This window comes from Sorex araneus, chromosome 2 (genome assembly GCF_027595985.1).
Source record: "Sorex araneus isolate mSorAra2 chromosome 2, mSorAra2.pri, whole genome shotgun sequence".
In the NCBI taxonomy this organism is placed as follows: domain Eukaryota; kingdom Metazoa; phylum Chordata; class Mammalia; order Eulipotyphla; family Soricidae; genus Sorex; species Sorex araneus.
Window position 1 is genome coordinate 293,183,151 of NC_073303.1, and position 17,905 is coordinate 293,201,055.

Below are 17,905 nucleotides of genomic sequence, written 5' to 3' on the forward strand. Positions count from 1 at the left end.
GTCAGACCCGAACACCTGAAGAATCTGCTGCCAGTACTTGTCAATACACTGGCTCGACTCTTCGCATGCTACCTGTCTGAATGCAAGGTTCCATCCTGATGGAAAACCAGCAGGATCGTCCTGTTGTACAAGAAGGGAGATATCCACAACATGACATGGACAACTATCGCCCGATCTGCCTGTTGTCCGTCGTCTACAAGTTATTCACTCGAGTCATCCTGAATAGAATAGGCAGAACACTAGGCGAAGGACAACCATGCAAGCAAACCGGGTTCCGAAAAGGATTCAGCACGATCGACCATATCCACACAGTGACCAAGCTCATTGAGGTTTCGAGAAAGTTCAAGATGCCGCTCTGTCTAACGTTCATCGACTTAAAGAAGGCCTTTGATTCTGTTGAGACTGAAGTGGTCATTGAAGCCCTAGCCAAACAGAGCGTTCAAACTCAATACATCAAGATCCTCCGCAAGCTGTATTACGGATTCACCACCAGGATCTCACCATTCTACAAGGAAGTGATCATTGATGTAAAGGGAGGGGTTCGGCAGGGTGATATTATTTCACAGAAACTCTTCAGTGTCACCCTCAAGAACATCTTGCAAGGACTGGAATGGGAAGGAATGGGAGTGAAGATAGACGGTTGGCAATTACACCACCTTCGCTTTGCTGATGACATCGTTCTAAGTTTAGGCACAGAGACTAGAAAGGGACAGATATAGCTAGAGATATAAGAGGACAAATGGAAGCAAGGTGCCACGGGAGAGTCTTTCTAGTGAAGGAAGTTTCTAAACCCCTTCTCCCACCCTTCCGCTTGGTCAGTTTTATGATCTCTCAGTTTCATGCTCTCTTTACTAACAAACTTGTATCAGCCCTACCTGACTCTGACTTCCAACCACTTACTGAATAGCTAGTGGCTATCCTAAAATAAAATAGTAAAATGGAATAACTGATTTGTGGTCCCCTAAGTTTAGATCTATCCCAGTCTTTAAATCTTCTTACAGGAATCATCATCTACCTGGTTTCTCAAGCCAAAAGACAAAAACAAAGAACACACAAGACACTACGCATCATTCTCAAATTCTCCTTCTATCCCCTCACTTCTGAAATCTTCAAGTTCTGTATGCAAAAGTGGAACATTTCTCTGTACCTCATGCTACCACCTCAGGCCAGGCCAGGTCAGCCACTAAGTCATCTCTTTGCTTCTTCTGTACTTAACTCCCAGTTTTCGTTCTACTGTGCCTAAAACAAACCAAAGTGATCTTTCTTAAAACTTTTTTAAGTACTTGTAATAAAATGGAAAGGTCTAGCCCTGGTCCAACCAAGCTCCAAAGGTGTGTATCTTTTATTTGTTACTTTAATGCCCAAGTGTGCTTTCTTTCTCAGATTAGATATTACTGTTTCCTGTGACTCCCGAGATCACCACCATACTGATTGGCTCATGCCATCAGATTCTAAATTTCCTCTGGAAGGCTTTCTATAACTAGCCAGTCTGAAGTAGTTGCTCGGCCATATTCTAGCTCCCTGCCTATTTGACTTCTAATGGAACACTTTATTTCTGGTACATCTGGCTTATTTAATTCTCCGTCTGATGATTATAAAAGTTTTATTTTCTAGATACTGTATTAAAATACAAAATTTGTGGGTCAGAGCAATATTACCATGGGTAGGAAACTCGCCTTGCATGCAGCTGACCTGGGTTCAACCCAGCACCAGATAAGGTCCCTCAAGCACTGCCAGGAGTGACCCCTGAATACAGATCCAGGAGTAAACCCTGACCATCATGAGGTGTGTCCCCAAAACAAAAACAAAAACCAAACAGAATGTGTGGGGCAGTGAGGTAGCTCAGAAGGCTGGAGTCCATGCCTTGCATGCAGGAACTCTAGGATACGGGACCATCTGCGGTATAGTTGGTAGTTGGTCCCCTGGCACTGCCAGGAGATGCTAGGAGCAGCCACAAAGCACCTGTGAGTGTGACATCAAACCCACAACGTTTGTGCAATAAGGCCACAACTTATCAATTTCACGGATTAACTCTGAAGAGCAACACAAGCTTAAGGAAAAGAAATGAAAGTACTATTTATTTTTCTTCTGGGGTTTACTGATTAGTGCGGTAATTTTAATCTTCATTTAATAACTACTCAAGGAGATTTATCTTCTTTTTTTTTTTTTCATGACATTTCGTGATTAAAAGCTGTTGGTTTTAAATGAAGCTACCTGGCATGTTTTAATGTAAACACTATTCTGTTTACCATTTAGAGGGTGCTGTCTTTCTCTTTGAAGATTCCTTAGGACCTCCACCAAAAATAAGTCCTTCGCTGTTTCTGCCCTGAAATGACCCACCCCCAATGCTGACATCTTTCTTGTTGGTGTATGAAAGTTATGTTCTTATTGATGGATGCTCATATGAAAGGTGATGCTGGCTCAATTCATAGTTAGGTATGGGATCCAAAACTCTCGAATGTACACTTACAGAGTTTCAGCTAATTTAATGATTTTGGCACAGGTTGAAAAATGACGTGAAATTTATTTATTTATTTTGCTTTTTGGGTCACACCTGTCGATGCACAGGGGTTACTCCTGGCTCTGCACTCAGGAATTACTCCTGGCGGTGCTCAGGGGACCATATGGGATGCTGGGAATCGAACCGGGTCGGGCGCGTGCAAGGCAAACGCCTATGTGCTGCACTATCGCTCCAGCCCCAATGACGTGCAATTTAATCTCATTCTTTGTGAGCATTCGACGTTTGGCTGGCCGTATTCTGTTTGGTTCTATTATTACACTGAACTCTTCCATGAGGAAATGTCCAACATCCTCGTGTAGGACACGCTGCAACATTTGGGGAAAGTCACCCAGAAGAATGTCCCAGGGCTAGAGAGTATGCTTTACATGTGGGAGACTCAAGCGTGACCCCCCAGCACAGAGCCAAGAGTTGTTCTTGAGCACCAACAGGTATGCCCCTCTCCCCGACACCCGCCCCCCCACACACACATCAAATAACCAAGGGAGGGGGGGAGAGAACTTCCCTAAGAATACAAGTTTCTAAGATATTTTACCCAAAAAAGCTAGCACAAGTATTAAGGTGTTTGCCTTGCATGTAGCCAGCCAATTAACACCACTCTGCCACACCCCCCGCCCCCCCCAAAGCAATCCACGCCCAGTACAGAACTGGGAGTAGGGCTCAAGCACCACTAAGTGTGCCACCCCACACAATTCCACCCAACACACAAACACACACACACACTCACAAATTATTTGCTGAGTATATATAATTGCGGTGAACAGAAGGCCTGGTTAGTGAGGGTAAACAGGACCCCCAAGGAAGCGATGCACTGAGAAGACGGCCAACTCACCTGCTGGATATCCAGGCTGGTGATGTCCATGTGCACAATGAGGGCCTCCACGTTTTCCATCAACTTCTTATCTTGGAAATGGACGATCAGATCTTTCATTACCTGCGGGGTGATTCCTACCAATTTGTCGCTCAAAATATATGGCTCCAGGCACTCCAAAAACACTCCTTTGGCCACGGAATTCTCACTTAATTTGTCATACATCTGACTAAATAAAAGGTCCCTGAAATAAGAGAGGGAAAAAAAAAAACAGTTTTTAGGAATATTGCAAGAATTCACTGAATTCAGTCTGCTAAGTATAGCTCATCTTTTTTATATTTCAACTTCCCCACAAGTTTATTAAAAACAGCGACAATATTTGCATAGCGCTTTATATTTATATATACTATCTACACTATCTTAATGAATTCTCCCAATCCTTTTTTCCCCTCAGAAATAAGAAAGCCTAAACAATTATTTACCGAAAGTCAGAGAGTTAACAAGTGATAGAACCTGAACATAGCTTTCTGGCCTTGACCCTGTACTGAGTCTTGTCCTGAATCTTGCAACTTGGATGGAGCTGGAGGGCTCACACTAAGCAAACCTAGTCAGAAGAACAGAAAATACCACGTGGTCTCACTCATCTGTAGTATACAGAAGCCGGGTGCTTCTTAAGAGCTGACCAACATGGGACCAAGTAGTGTGGTGGGCATGATGAAGAAGGAAAAACTGGGGGCGGGAGGGGCACCTCCTGCTATGCTCAGGGGTTACTCCTGACTTGGCACTCAGGAATTACTCCTGGCAGTGCTCAGGGGACCATATGGGATCCCAGGAACCGAATCCAGGTCAGTCACATACAAGGCAAGCGCCCTAAGTGCTGTGCTATCTCCCCGACCCCAGAAAAAACATTTAATAGGTCTTCATAATTTACTTTTTCCGCTTTCTTCATCTAGACAACCCTAGTTGGTTCACACAGACGTTTGTTTCTTTATCTGGCTTTTAACCCATTCACAAGGGTTTTCAGGGTGTTATCACTGATAAAAGAAAAAAAAATGCTATGCTAGTGATCATTTCATTATCAAAACAAAAATCTGAGATAAATTAAATGCCACCCCATTCAATCATTTTATTTCATATTTCTTCTGAAAAACAGTTCACAAACTATGTTAGTGCTATTCTCATCATTAATTTAATTCTGAATGGCTTTCATGCAACATGATTGTAAAGCATTATTCTAGGCTGCTAGCTAGTCTTAAAATTACCATTTGGGGGAGAAAATATTTTATTTGCAAGTCGTGTATCAATGGAAAGGCTATTACATATTCATGTATATGTAAGACACTCAGAAAGTTCAACAAGAACTGTAAGATTACCCAAAGACGGGGAGAGGAAATGAAAAGACACTTCCCCCAGTAGGGCATATGAAAAAGTGCTCATCACCATTTATTATCAGGGAAATGCACATCAAAAACAAGATCTCCTCTCACACCAGTGAAATAATTTATCTAAAGGACTGGAAACAGAAAGTGTTGACAGGGATGTGGGGAAAAGGGAACCAATTCACTGTTGATGGGCCTGTCATTCGATTCAGCCTCCACAGAAAACAGTGTGACGAATTCTCACAAAATTTAGAATACGGCTTCCACATGACCCAAGTGGGGTAGGGAGATTCCTTTCCTGGAATTTACCCCAAGAAAACAAAAACATGAATTATACATATATGTAGGACTGGAGCGATAGCACAGTGGGTAGGGCATTTGCCTTGCATGCAGCCGACCCGGGTTCGATTCCTCCGCCCCTCTCCGAGAGCCCGGCAAGCTCCCGAGAGTATCCCTCCCGCCAGGCAGAGCCTGGCAAGCTACTCGTGGCATATTTGATATACCAAAAACAGTAACAACAAGTCTCACAATGGAGACGTCACTGGTGCCTGCTCGAGCAAACTGATGAACAATGGGATGACAGTGCTATAGTGACAGTGCTATACATATATGTGTACTTATGTTCATTACACCACAAAGTATGATATAGAAATAATCCAAATGTCCAATGACAGATGAGTGGCTAAAAAAGTTAAACTGTGATACATACATACATACATACACACACATACACACACACACACACACACACACACGGTGGACTGCTACTCAGCTACAAGAAAAGATGAGATCTTGTATTTTGCTACAGCTTGGATGGAACTGGAGGGGGTCACGCTAAGCAAAATAAGTCAGAAGAAGAACAAAGACCACGTGATCTCACTCAGCTGTGGTATGCAAAGAAAACAAAGCAAGGGAACGTAGTACAGAATCATGGCTAACACTGGACCTTGGATTCTAAGACTGAGTTTAGCACGCAGAGGGAAGAGTGGGGGTGTGGCAGGAAGAAGGGCTCGGGGTGGAGAAGTGAACTAGAAGTGACATAAGGCCAGTGATGGAGGTCGGAGGCACGTGGGTGGTGGGGACGGTGCCGTAACTGTGTATACCAAAACCATTCACCTTAACACTATTACAATCATGTTTCCTAAACCACAGCACATTTTGTTTTCAAGAAATAAAGCACAAAATAAAATCAGCATCGTGTCTAACTCAAATATTCCAATATGCAAAAACATCAGAACTTATCTAATAAGTGTGACTATCATGTTATTTCTTTTATTTTACTAGCCAGAGTGATGCCATGAAGAACACTTAACCTGTGTGGTCTTTCCCATTGTGGGCGTTGGGAGGGGATGACTTAATTCCTTAGTCACTCCATTTTTAGAAATCTTATGTCAAAGGATATGAATATTTTTGTGGCATTTGTTATTACAAAATTATCATCAGAAAGATTCACAGCACCAATTTACACTGCTGCCAGCAATGTAGAATCGTACCAGTCGTAACAGAAAGTGGCTTTCCCCCCAGATACTCTAAGCAGTGTGAATTAAACACCACCACTGGTTTCTGGGGGTGTTTGGGTTACACTTGTCAGTGCTTTGGGGTTAAACTCTGAGGTTCTTGGGGGAACATGCATGTCAGAGACTGAACTCGGGGCTCCCACACACAAAGCACGTGCTCCTTAGAGCTCTCGCCCCAACACAAGAGTTCCTAATTCTCCAAGGATTGGCAAAATTCCATGTTTCCAAATTTCCATTCGTACAGCATACTGTCTTATACTAGCCACTGATTTATTCATACCAGACTGTACTCACTTGATCTGCCTTTTCACAGTATTTATTTTTCAGTAAATGCTTAACCTTTTGAACATGTGTACCATGCTAACTGGGAAAGGGGGTAGATGGCTCATCACAGAGACAGTTGACCATACAAGTTCCAGGAAAAGGTCAAGGAAGATTCTGAAAGGAATCTAATGGGGGTCCTCCCTCACCTGAAGTCCTGGAGGTGACAGAGGATAAAGACGACCAGCTACGACCACACCAGGACCAGTGCCACTTTTCCATGAAGAGTATTTGTGCTATACTGGGGAGAAATCCATATCCATTGATTCCCCCCCCCCTTATACCCACAGTGTAATTTTCCCATCATTTTCCTCTTTGCTTCATATTTATAAGAGTATTTTTCAAGTTAGTTTCACTTTAATCAATAGTCCATCACATTTTTTGTGATTACCAATTACTAGCCAAGTAAAAGAAACTGAGATTAATGAAGCTAAGCTGTAAGAAAGATAAAGTAAGAGGAACAGAGGAACTCTAATGAATTTTAAAAAATGCCCTATTTGCTAGCCCCTGCTCTCCACATGTATTGTTGAAAACAACGTGCCAGGGAAGATAATTATACATTTAGTTCAGCACAAAAATGCCCTGGGAAGGAAAATTAAGGAGCTAAAAATTCAGTCAACAGAGCACAAAAGTAGACAAATAAGACACTTCTGTGACAAATGGCAGCATGTGATGCTGGTGAGATTAATGGCAAAACCGCACCTTCTTTCTTAACCCACCTTCTTTCTTAACCCGTCAGAGGCCAACATAAAGCAGCAAGAAAGAGGAACTCAGCAACTCTCCTCTGATGTCTGCCTTCAAATACACAGCAAACAGAATTCCAAGACACGTTCACATCACTCTAAGGGAATACAGAGCCTCCGAGAAGGGGAAAGAGCATCGCCCGCCGACGGCCAGCCCTGTGTCTCTGGCCCTGCCGCGCATCATACCCCAGGGGGCTGACTTCCTTCCCGCGAGGGCTAACTTCAACACTGCTGCTTACTGCTTCAGGCGCGGCCGTCCTCTAGTCAGAGAACAGAAAATCCACTCGGGATAACAGAGGGCCCACATGAGGTCTTCGCAGATCTCATTTCACTTAATGGTCTCCTCATATTAGAGATATTTGGAGTTAATCGTTCATAACTTCAAAATGATAAGAGAAAAAAAACCCACATTCATTCACTTTAAGCACTATCATTTTTATAATTTAAGAGGGAAAAAAAAAACCTGTAAAAATCTTGGCATAGCTTAGGAAATATTTACAAATCCAAATGTGTGTGAAGGGAGTTAGACATAAATGCTAACAATTAGTCTATATTAAACCTAACACTAAATACTAAATACACTAAATACAGGTGGATGCAATATATCCAAGGCTGACGTGGGCTGGTCTCTTTCCTTCTAAAGGGCAAAGTCATGGAAATTTCACGAAATAATGTTCAGGGGCCAGAGAGATTGCACAGGGGTTAACCTGTCTACACCGCATGCAGTGGGCCCAGCCTGATCCATTCGTACAGCATACGGTCTTATACTAGCCACTCATCTGGGGGCCTGCAACACATATGGTCTCCCAGCACCTCCAGGAATAGCCTGGGCACAACGGGGTGTGAACATGAACCTCACCCCCCCACCCCACCCCCGCAGGCAAAAAAGAAAAGAAATTACATCCAACATGCTTTGTTTTCAAATACAAGTATCACAATTTGTAAATATTCTCTTTAAAGAGAAATGGCTTAATTGTGGTAGTAATTGCACAACTCTGAATACAGTAAAACCTACTGAATTACACACTTCAAAGGATGAATTTTATGATGTGTAAATTACATCTCAAAGTAACTGCTATAAATTTTTAAATGGCATGGTACCTTTTATCCCTAACTTTGATATTTAACATTTTAATATGCAGCTTTCCAAAAGGCATACCCAAAATATCTAACTTCACAGTCAGGCTTGATAATTAAGAGCTTTAGGTTTCTCAAACAACAATCCTAATGTTAGACAAGATGACCTGCTATACAAAGGCCACTTCAGGGTTCCGTTATATTTAACAGAAATGTTTTTGTTTGTTTCTTTCATTTGTTTGGAGACTGCAACTGGCAGTGTTCAGGGCTAACTGGTGGCTCTTTGCTCAGGGCTCACTCCTAGGACCATATGGGATGCCGGGGATAGAACCCAGGTAGGCCCCATGCAAGGCAAATGCCCCACCCACTACACTATCACTCCATCCCCTCGACAGACTTTTGCTAGTTTGTTCTGGGGCAACACCCTGCAGTGGTCGAGACTTACTCCTGGTGGGCTCAGAGGACACAGAGTGCTGGGGATTGAACCTGACTGGCAGCGTGCAAGGAAACGCCCTCCCCACTGAACTATATGGCTCTGACCCCAACAGACTTTTTTTTTTTTAAAGTTTCTGGGTTGTACCCGGCAACTCTGAGGGCTTACACCTAGATCTGCACTCAGGAATGACATCTGGCAGTGCTCAGGAGACCAAGTGGGGTGCCAGAGACTGGCCCCTACTCAGGGCATGCAAGGCAAACGCCTTACCCACTGCATTACTCCTTTCCCCAAAGATATTTTTTTATCAGACATATATAAGGCATATGAGTGATGACTTCTTTGTGGATATATGTTTACAGTGACTAAAAACTCAGATCTTTTATGTGCAACCCGTGTTTTGATTTATCTCAGCATTACTGGGATACAACTAACAATCATAGAGCAACAATTATTAAACACCGTTCAAAATTACAACTGTAGTTCAAGTAACTACAGGACCTATTTTTTTTTAATTAATTTTTTTTTTTTTTTTTTTGCTTTTTGGGTCACACCTGGCGATGCACAGGGGTTACTCCTGGCTCTGCACTGAGGAATTACTCCTGGCAGTGCTCAAGGGACCATATGGGATGCTGGGATTTGAACCCGGGTTGGCCGCATGCAAGGCAAACGCCCTACCCGCTGTGCTATCGCTCCAGCCCCCAGGACCTATTTTTAAATGAACTGAAATCAGGGTTACTGTTGCATGGGCAAAATGACAACTCAGCAAATATGCTACCAAAAGCCTTAAGACACTATATCTCTCAACGAATGTTTTAAAAAATAAACAATGCCTAACTGAAATAAAATTAGTGCAACGGAGAAAAAAATATGAAGATAAGCGTAAGATAAAACTTTAGGGCTGGAGAGAGAGTAAAGGGGTAATTTCCTTGCATGTGGCCAACCCATGTGATTCCTGGCATTGCTTATGGTTCTCGGAGTACCACCAGGAGTGACCCCTGCGCACAGGGCCAGGGTAAGCCCTGAGTACCATCAGTTGTGACCCCCAAACAAAAACCAAACAAACAAATTTTAAAAACCAAACCAAAAAACGTAAACCAAAAAAGATGCCTGCAACACATAAAAAAAGCTGTAATCCTGTCATAATAATTTTTTAAATTTACATAATAAAAGAATTAAGTATAAATAAAATACATCTGCATACTAACTCAGTTATAGTATTACTGCTAGATATGGGGTTCTGTGAATTACACCATAAGGTAACAGCGATTAGAGTATTAGAGTGGTTGTGGTACTGAGTTAAATGAAAATGTGTGGAAATTTGCAGTGGACATGAACAGCACGCCCTGTGGAAATCAGAGGGCGAGAGACAAGACCAACGTACTCAGGGTCAGGAAACAGGACAGGGATCGGGGGTCAGGCCTGGTGCAAGACTGACCTGGTTTGATCCCCAGCACCATAAGCCTCACCACAAGTACAGTCCTGGAGGCCTAAGCCCTGGAGTGGTCCCGGGGGTCCCTGGAGCCAGAGTTTGAGAGCACAGCAGTCACCAGCCTGAACCTCAACTAAAGAGCCAGGTTGGCTGAGCATCACCGGGAGTGGCCCTGGGCCCCCTGAGAACCAGGTGAGGGCGGGAGGGAGAGAGGGAGCCAGGCAGGCAGACAGACAAGCAATGTACTCCATCAGAAGATCCTAATACGTAAAACTCACTCGGGGATGAAGATTGCTTAAGTGATGATTACAGATACAGAAGTGGCCTGAACTTGGCTCTGGATTAAGTCTGCGAAGGCTGTGCCGGTGTTGTTATACACAATGTGAGCATGCCTTAAGGCAATGCGGATGTCACCAGAAACTTGGGAAAATTTGGGAATGCAAAAGAGAAGACATGAGATGTTGACGGAACCAAATGCAAAAGAGGCGGCTACCAAGAGAATACGTGCATGTAGGGAGAAAGACACACAGAGGAACAGAGCCACATCTTACAGTCCTCCATAGCAGGGGTCAAGACAGCGCAGGGGTAGAGGCACTTGCTCTGTGTGGGCCTGACCTTCTTCCGACCCCCGGCACCACCAGAAGTAATCCCTGAGCACAGAGCCAGGAGTCAGTGCTGAGCACTACTGGGTGTGGGCCCCACCCCACATTCCACAGCTCCTGCACTTCTGCTCGGCCAAGGGAACTGACCGTTTGAAATATGTTTCCTTCAGATGGGAAGTGACAGGGGGCGGCGGGAGGAGTCAGGTACAAAGGTGGTGTTAAGGAATGACAACCAAAATTCCAAACCAGAGAGTCAAAAACGCTGAAATCAAGAGACCCAAACTTGAACAGCAAAACTAAGAAAGGTGCCTGTCAAGAGGACAGGCTGACGGGGGTAGGGGGTGGGGGGTGGGAGGGAACCTGGGGACACGGGTGGAGGGAAGCTGGCCCTGGTGGTGGGATCGGTGCTGCAATGCTGTACGTCCGAAACCCAACTATGAATCACTTTGTAAATCCCAGTGCTTCCATAAAGAATTAAATTAAAAAAACAATTTAGAACAAAATGAAATTTCCTCATGACAACTCCAAACACACACACACACACACACCCACACACACCCTTCATTGAAAATTGCTAACACTGTCCTGTAAATGTCTGTACGTCTAATACACCTTCCCATCACTGCCTGCTTAGGGTGGAAGGAGACAGAGGTGAAAGACACAGACGCCAATTTGGCCGAGGGGCACACCTGACCCCTTCGCTCCTAAGCTAAGGCTTGTGTACAGAATGGGAGCGTGTCGGGGGCGGGGCAGGGGGCAGTTGTGGTAAGAAGCCGGCAAGCACAGACTCCCGAGCACAAGAGCAAACACTGGGCCCCAGGCCGCACCCTCAGCCCTGTGCGGCATGTGCCACCCACCAGACGCAGACCACCCCAGGACAGCCAGCACGGCCACTTCCAGGTCAAGCAACGGGGAGCATCCAGGCTTTCAGGATCACGACAGTAACCCCCCTCCCCCACCCCTGCAAAGCAGGAGACAAAATTACTGATTCCAGGACCAAGTAATAAAGAGCCTGTGCCCGGCACCATCCCAGGCAGAAAGAATCATCTTCTGACGATAACGCCTTCTCGACTGAACAGGAGTTAGTCTTCTGAGTACTTGATTTCCTCTCCTGTATAATTACTTCAGTTTGAAGATTTGGGTTGATCGTGACATTTATTAGTATGGGGACATCTGTAGAGCTTAATGTCTTCATCTGAAAATGAGGGTGACATCACCTCTCTTATACAGTAACTGCGAGAAACAAAATACGTAAAACTGACCTACAAAGCACTGAGACTGTCTTTAATACAACATGCACAAACAGGCGGTGAGTGTGAAAAGATGGGTAAAGAAAGAGAAAGCCAAGTTGGAGCTGAGCAACCTGGGGTTGATCCCTGGCACCCCATGGGGTTCCCTGAACACCTCCATAAGTGATCCTTAGTACAGAAGCAGGAGGAAGCCCTGAGCACCGCTGGGTATGGCCCCAACACAAAACAAAAAGAGAAAACTAAAAGACCTAGGATGTCAGAGTCCAAATTTATACAGCCCCCAAAGTCACTAAAACATAGATACTTCCCGTTATATTCACCAGACAGCCAATTAAGAAGACCTAGAATATTGAGGCCGGATTGATAGTTCAGAGAGGGTGGGGCATATGCTTTGCATGCATCAGACCCCAAGTTCTATCCTCAGCACCACATGTCCCCTCCAAAGCACTTCTCGGTGTGGCCCTGGAAGCTCCCTAACACCTGGAGATCCATGTACCTAACTGTCAGGCCCACACAGCTGGTCTGTGCATTGCTGGAGGTTCCATGTCATAGCTGGGGATGCATTTTTCCCACTCCCCCAACACAGAAGAAGAGCTGTAATATAGTGTTGCAAAGACCTTTCATTCGTTACTAGTATGGAGGCCAGATGCAGACTTCGTAGAGATTATGTAATTTGGTAGTTCTCCAAAAACTAAATATACCTCTACAGTGTAATCTACTACTAGAGTGATCTATTACCATATACTATAGTGATCCATAGTGATGTTGCTACAGACTCCAGAGAAATAAAAATATGTATGTACACACATACACACGCAAACTCTGTGACAAAATGCTCATAGTATATTTATTTACAATATCCTCAAATTCGAAATAACCCGTTTCTATTAATAAGAGAGTAGACAAATAAACAGTAGTATGTTCAATAGAGTAGTAGTAAAAACAACAAAATAAATCAAGGACAAATATATGCAAATATATTTTGCTTAGTGAAAATAACCAGACATAAAAGTATACATACTATACGATAAATTTACATAATATTCTAGAACAGAATAAGCTAACCTATGGCAATAGATATCCAAATGGTGGTTGCTTAGAGGAAGGTAGAAAAAATTATTGAGGCAACCTTCTGTAAATACTATACATCTTGGTAGGAGTATGAACAACACAGGCACAAACATTTGTTAAGACGGATGGAACTGTAATACTTAAAATGTATCTGTCATACAGATTTTAATAACCAGGTGAAATCAGCACGTCACGGCTCTGAGCTTTCGTGCAGGGGTAATCAGCTATGCAACTGACTGTCCATGAACTAAAAGTGAACTAGTCACTCAGAAGTGCAAGCATACTTCTTTCACTCATGCCTGAGAAGAACTCCTCCCTTAGACTGTCATAAAGATTCTGACCATAAAGAAAACATACTACGCTGAATAACTGCAAGTACACTAGTGCTAAAACACCAGCAAGAATATGGAGCCCCAAGTCAGCAAAAGTTAACAGTTTCTTAATCAAGATCTCCCAGAGCACAGAACGACTCTCTTGATAGCCTTCACTGGTACTTCCAAAGGATGCTCCTACCTCTTTATGGTTTATGGCACCTGCATGGATAATATAAATATAAACGTATGCATGTATGTAAGTATAGACGTAAAAGCCAATGTTGATTAGGGTCTGGGCAGAATCTGCTAGGTGTCACATTTGGTCTTGACCACTCTAAAGGTTGTATAGGATCATTGTAAATTATGATGCCTTCATAAGAAAATGAAGTTGTGTGTGCTAATGGTTCAGAGGGAGGGCACAGGAGCTAAGATGACTGTAGCATTTGAATCCCACCTGTTCCCCAAAGGTGAGTGAGCTTCAGAAGTTAGTTAATAACTTTCTGCTTCTGGAACTACCCGTGTGAAAATAAAGATAATAAAAAACACCGATAGCTCAATGCTATACAAGCGAGGGAAGCTGCTATAAAAATGAAATGCACTGATGTAAAGGTCTTAAAATGTGCAATGCAGTTACAATAACAATTATTACTGTGAGTGTGAAAAAAATATGAAAAGGTTGGTTAATTAATATAATTGCTATCTAAACAAACAAAGCCTATTCAAGAATTTATTTATTGATGTGCTTTAAACAAAAAGGCTCTTTTTGTTTGGAATTGGAACAGTACTAGAGAAGCACATGTCTCCTGCCCCCTCCTCCCCAATACACATGCCCTTTTTTTTCTGGCAAGGTATCTATTTTGGGAAAAAGTTATTTTTCTTAGGCAAATGGGCTACAGATTTTTAAAGAATCACATTGTTATAAATTTAAAAAAAATTAAGACATACCCAAATTCATGGAAGTCGTAGTAATAAATTCTTAAATAATCAAGAGGTAATCTGGTTCAAAATAACAGAGTCCAATAGGAGATGTATATACTCACTTTCGCTGTAGAAGAAGGCAGTAATCCACGATGGCGGGCACCATGTCCTGTGGGCAAAGCAGAAAGCGTTAGTCCCACTGCTCCGTCCTGTGCCCACTGCTTAGATACAACAGCAGATGCAACTGGTCTGCTACACTGGTGAGAAACTGTCACTGTTACTGTCACTGCCATCCCGTTGCTCATCGATTTGCTCGAGCGGGCACCAGTAATGTCTCCATTGTGAGATAAGTCTGATGAGAAATCAGATAAAAATTTCCCCAGCACCCTTAACCCTTCTCCACCTGCAAGCCAGCACCTATCCTGCACGCTGGCCCACAGACCCACAGCTATAACCAAGGAAGGGCACCAGTGGTTTTCAACCTTCACGCCTGCAGACTGTTACCAGTGACTGAAGAATCTGCCTGACAGCGGGCTGTTGGTGGGCAATTTGACACTCTGGGTTGGATGTCTTAAAGCCGTGAAAATGATTTTACCCAGTAATTTTTTTAAATTTATTTTATTCTTTCATTAGTGAATCACCATGAGGGTACAGATACAGATTCACACATTTTCGAGCTTGTTTTTACCTCATACAATGTTCGCAAACACATCCCTCCACCAGTGCCCATTCTCCACCACCAATAAGCCCAGTATTCCTCCCACCCCCCCCAGTCCCATCTCCCCCCACCCCACCTGCCTCTGTGGCAGGGCATTCCCTTTTGTTCTCTCTCTCCAATTGTTTACCCAGTAATTTTATCTAGAATTTTATCCTAAATACATGTGGGTAAAGGTGGTGCCCGGGACTTATTTCTGACTCTGGACTTAATATGCAACATGGGGGGGAGTCCATCAAAAGTACTAATTAGCCTGTACAATGTTATAAGAAACATTAGGTGAAAGTATGCTTATTTATCTGTCATTTCTGTAAGGAACATTTGAGAGGAAGAAAAAGAGAAAACAGAAGAAAATGCATCAAATTGGTAATAGGCCACCGTTGATTCTGCCGGGGGCTGGGCGGTTAAGGTTGGCCATATTTTATCACAATTCTCCAAACCAGTCATTTCAAGGTTGATTTCGCTTTTTCAGTTTCATAATATTTTGATTGCTTTACATTCATCATGTATAGACTCCCATCAAGCAAATGACAACCTATAATTTTGGACTTTTTCAACAGAAACAGTTTAAAGGCGAAGCCGTGGCTTTATTAGCATTGGAAATTGCCAAGGAACCCGGCACCGCATTTCTGCAGCTCGCTCTTATTTTCTCCCGGCTGCAGAGAAATGATTTCCTTTACAAGGCTAAAAGGCCTACGTTGTAGGAAGGGAAAGAGGAAAATCCCATCAGGAGAGCAGAGGTATGCAAAGGGGGGATGTGCCACCAAACACTTCTTTGACAAAGTGGACAAACCCAAGGAACCATTCCTATTTCAGTGTAACGGGGCTCAGAAGAAAGAACCCGCAACCTTCAAGGGACCCCAGGGTGGCTCTCACACGCCCCTCTGCTTCCTGTAGCCACCAGGACTTCTAGGACTGGATTTATAATCTCAGCCAGGATTCCTTACAAACAAGAAGTAAAATTATCATTTTTTTTTTAAAAGGTGCTTAGAACTAGAGGCAGACTCAACCCTGAAGCCCTGAGGGAGGGTCCAGAGGGCCGGGAGACTGGGCGAGACCTCCCTAGAAATGCTAGAGAAGATGCAACAAACATTCTTTGAAAAAGACAGTCGGGGGCTGGAGTGATAGTGCAGTACAGTGGGTAGGGCGCTTGCCTTGCACACAGACAACTTGGTTTCAATCCCCAGCGTTCTAGGTGGTCCCCTGAGCATCACCAGGGGTAATCCCTAAGCACTGACGGGTGTGGCCCATACATTAGCCCCCACCCTCACCCCCCTACCCCCCAAAAAATAATAAATAAATAAATAAATAAAAATAAACACATAACACAGGTGAATTCCCAAGAAAGTAAAGGCAGCGTCCAGGGCTCGAAAGTGAAAAACGAAACCGAAAACCAGAGCAATCTGCCCCGAGCTGTCACTGAGATGCCCTAACTCTGTTAGCAACATAAGAGCTTGGGCTCATGCAAGAAAAGCTGACACCTTCGAAACAAGGGTTCTGAAGCAGATACTCCTCAATCCAAGACTCCCATAAAGTCTGAATCTTTCTTTAGTGAGAGGACGGGGAGGGGGGAGGGAAGGAAAATGGGGGGGGGGGGAATCCTGCCTACAGGCATAGAGAGATGACAGAAAGATTGCCCGCATCAGCCCAGACCCAGTTGGAGGTAAATGAGCACTCTGCAAGCATCGATAATCAAGTTCCTGCATGCAGGGGGATGTGGGAATTGAATTCACATTTTCTCCCTAGAAAGGGAACAATCAAGGCAACAAAAGTAATGCAGTGATCCTGAAAATAAGATACTCGTAGGCCACTTGAAAAAAGTTGATTCAGACTCTCTCTGGCTAGAGTGCTTAATACAGGTCAACTAAGTTCACCTGGTAAAGCCCTACTGGAGGTAGGCTCAAAAGGAAAAAGTCTTGGAGCAGGGAGATCACACTGGGTAGGACACCACAACCACGGTCAACCAGGCTCCCAGCACCACATACAGTCCCGTGAACAACACCAGGGGTGATCCTGGAGCACAGAGCCAGGGGCAAGCCTTGAGCCCAGCCGAGTCTGGCCCCAAAGGAACAACATCAGCACCTCAAGAGAAGCACTGGAGTAAGAAGAGCAGCAGGAAAGACCAGGAGCAGGGGAGGAGTCCCTGCCACCGAACTTCAAATAATGCAATGATCAGCTATAAGTTACTGAACATTTTTGGTAAGTGGGGTAGAGGACTGGGGTCACACACACCCAGCTAAGTCCTGGCTCTGTGCTCAGGGATCACTCCTGGTTATGCCGGGGGGACTCTGACAGGCAGTGCTGCAGATCCACCCGGGGTCAGTCCTGCGCAGGCAAGTCCCCTTCGCTGCACCACCTCTCCAGCCCAACAATATTCACCTTCTATTTATAATTTTGTACATTTTCTTTTTTCCTCTGTTTTGGGGAAGGAGAAGGATTGGGGCCACCCCCAGCAGTGAGGAGGGGCTATTCCTAGCTATGTGCTCAAGGGTGACTCCTGGCAGTGCTCAGAGGACCATATACAGGGCCGAGAACTCAAACCAGGGTCAGCTATATGCAAGGCATGGACATTATTTCTTGTACTCTGTTGAATCTTGAGTCTCTCCAGACTCTGTTTAAAATTATTAAAAGTGTCAAGTAAGGAACTGGGTGTCAAGCCTTGGGCTAAGGATACACTACCTTAATTACTGTGAGACAAAACCATCAGATCCAGGTAAGCAGACAGAGCTCTACTGTGGATTTAGAGTGGGAGAATCCGGAAAACCAAGACTGAGATAGAAAGTTAATACAGTAGTCAAGGAGAG

General features: G+C 44.0%; 1 protein-coding gene across 1 annotated transcript in view; it reads right to left on the reverse strand.

Moving 5' to 3' along the window:
* VPS8 (VPS8 subunit of CORVET complex) overlaps positions 1 to 17,905 on the reverse strand; it is a 262,990-nt gene that overhangs the window by 156,070 nt on the left and 89,015 nt on the right. Inside the window, exons 21-22 of the mRNA XM_004603039.2 lie at positions 14,509 to 14,555; positions 3,351 to 3,573 (exon numbers count right to left, since the gene is read on the reverse strand). Of these exons, the coding sequence (XP_004603096.2) occupies positions 3,351 to 3,573; positions 14,509 to 14,555 (270 nt within the window). The remainder of the gene's footprint in view (positions 1 to 3,350; positions 3,574 to 14,508; positions 14,556 to 17,905) is intronic.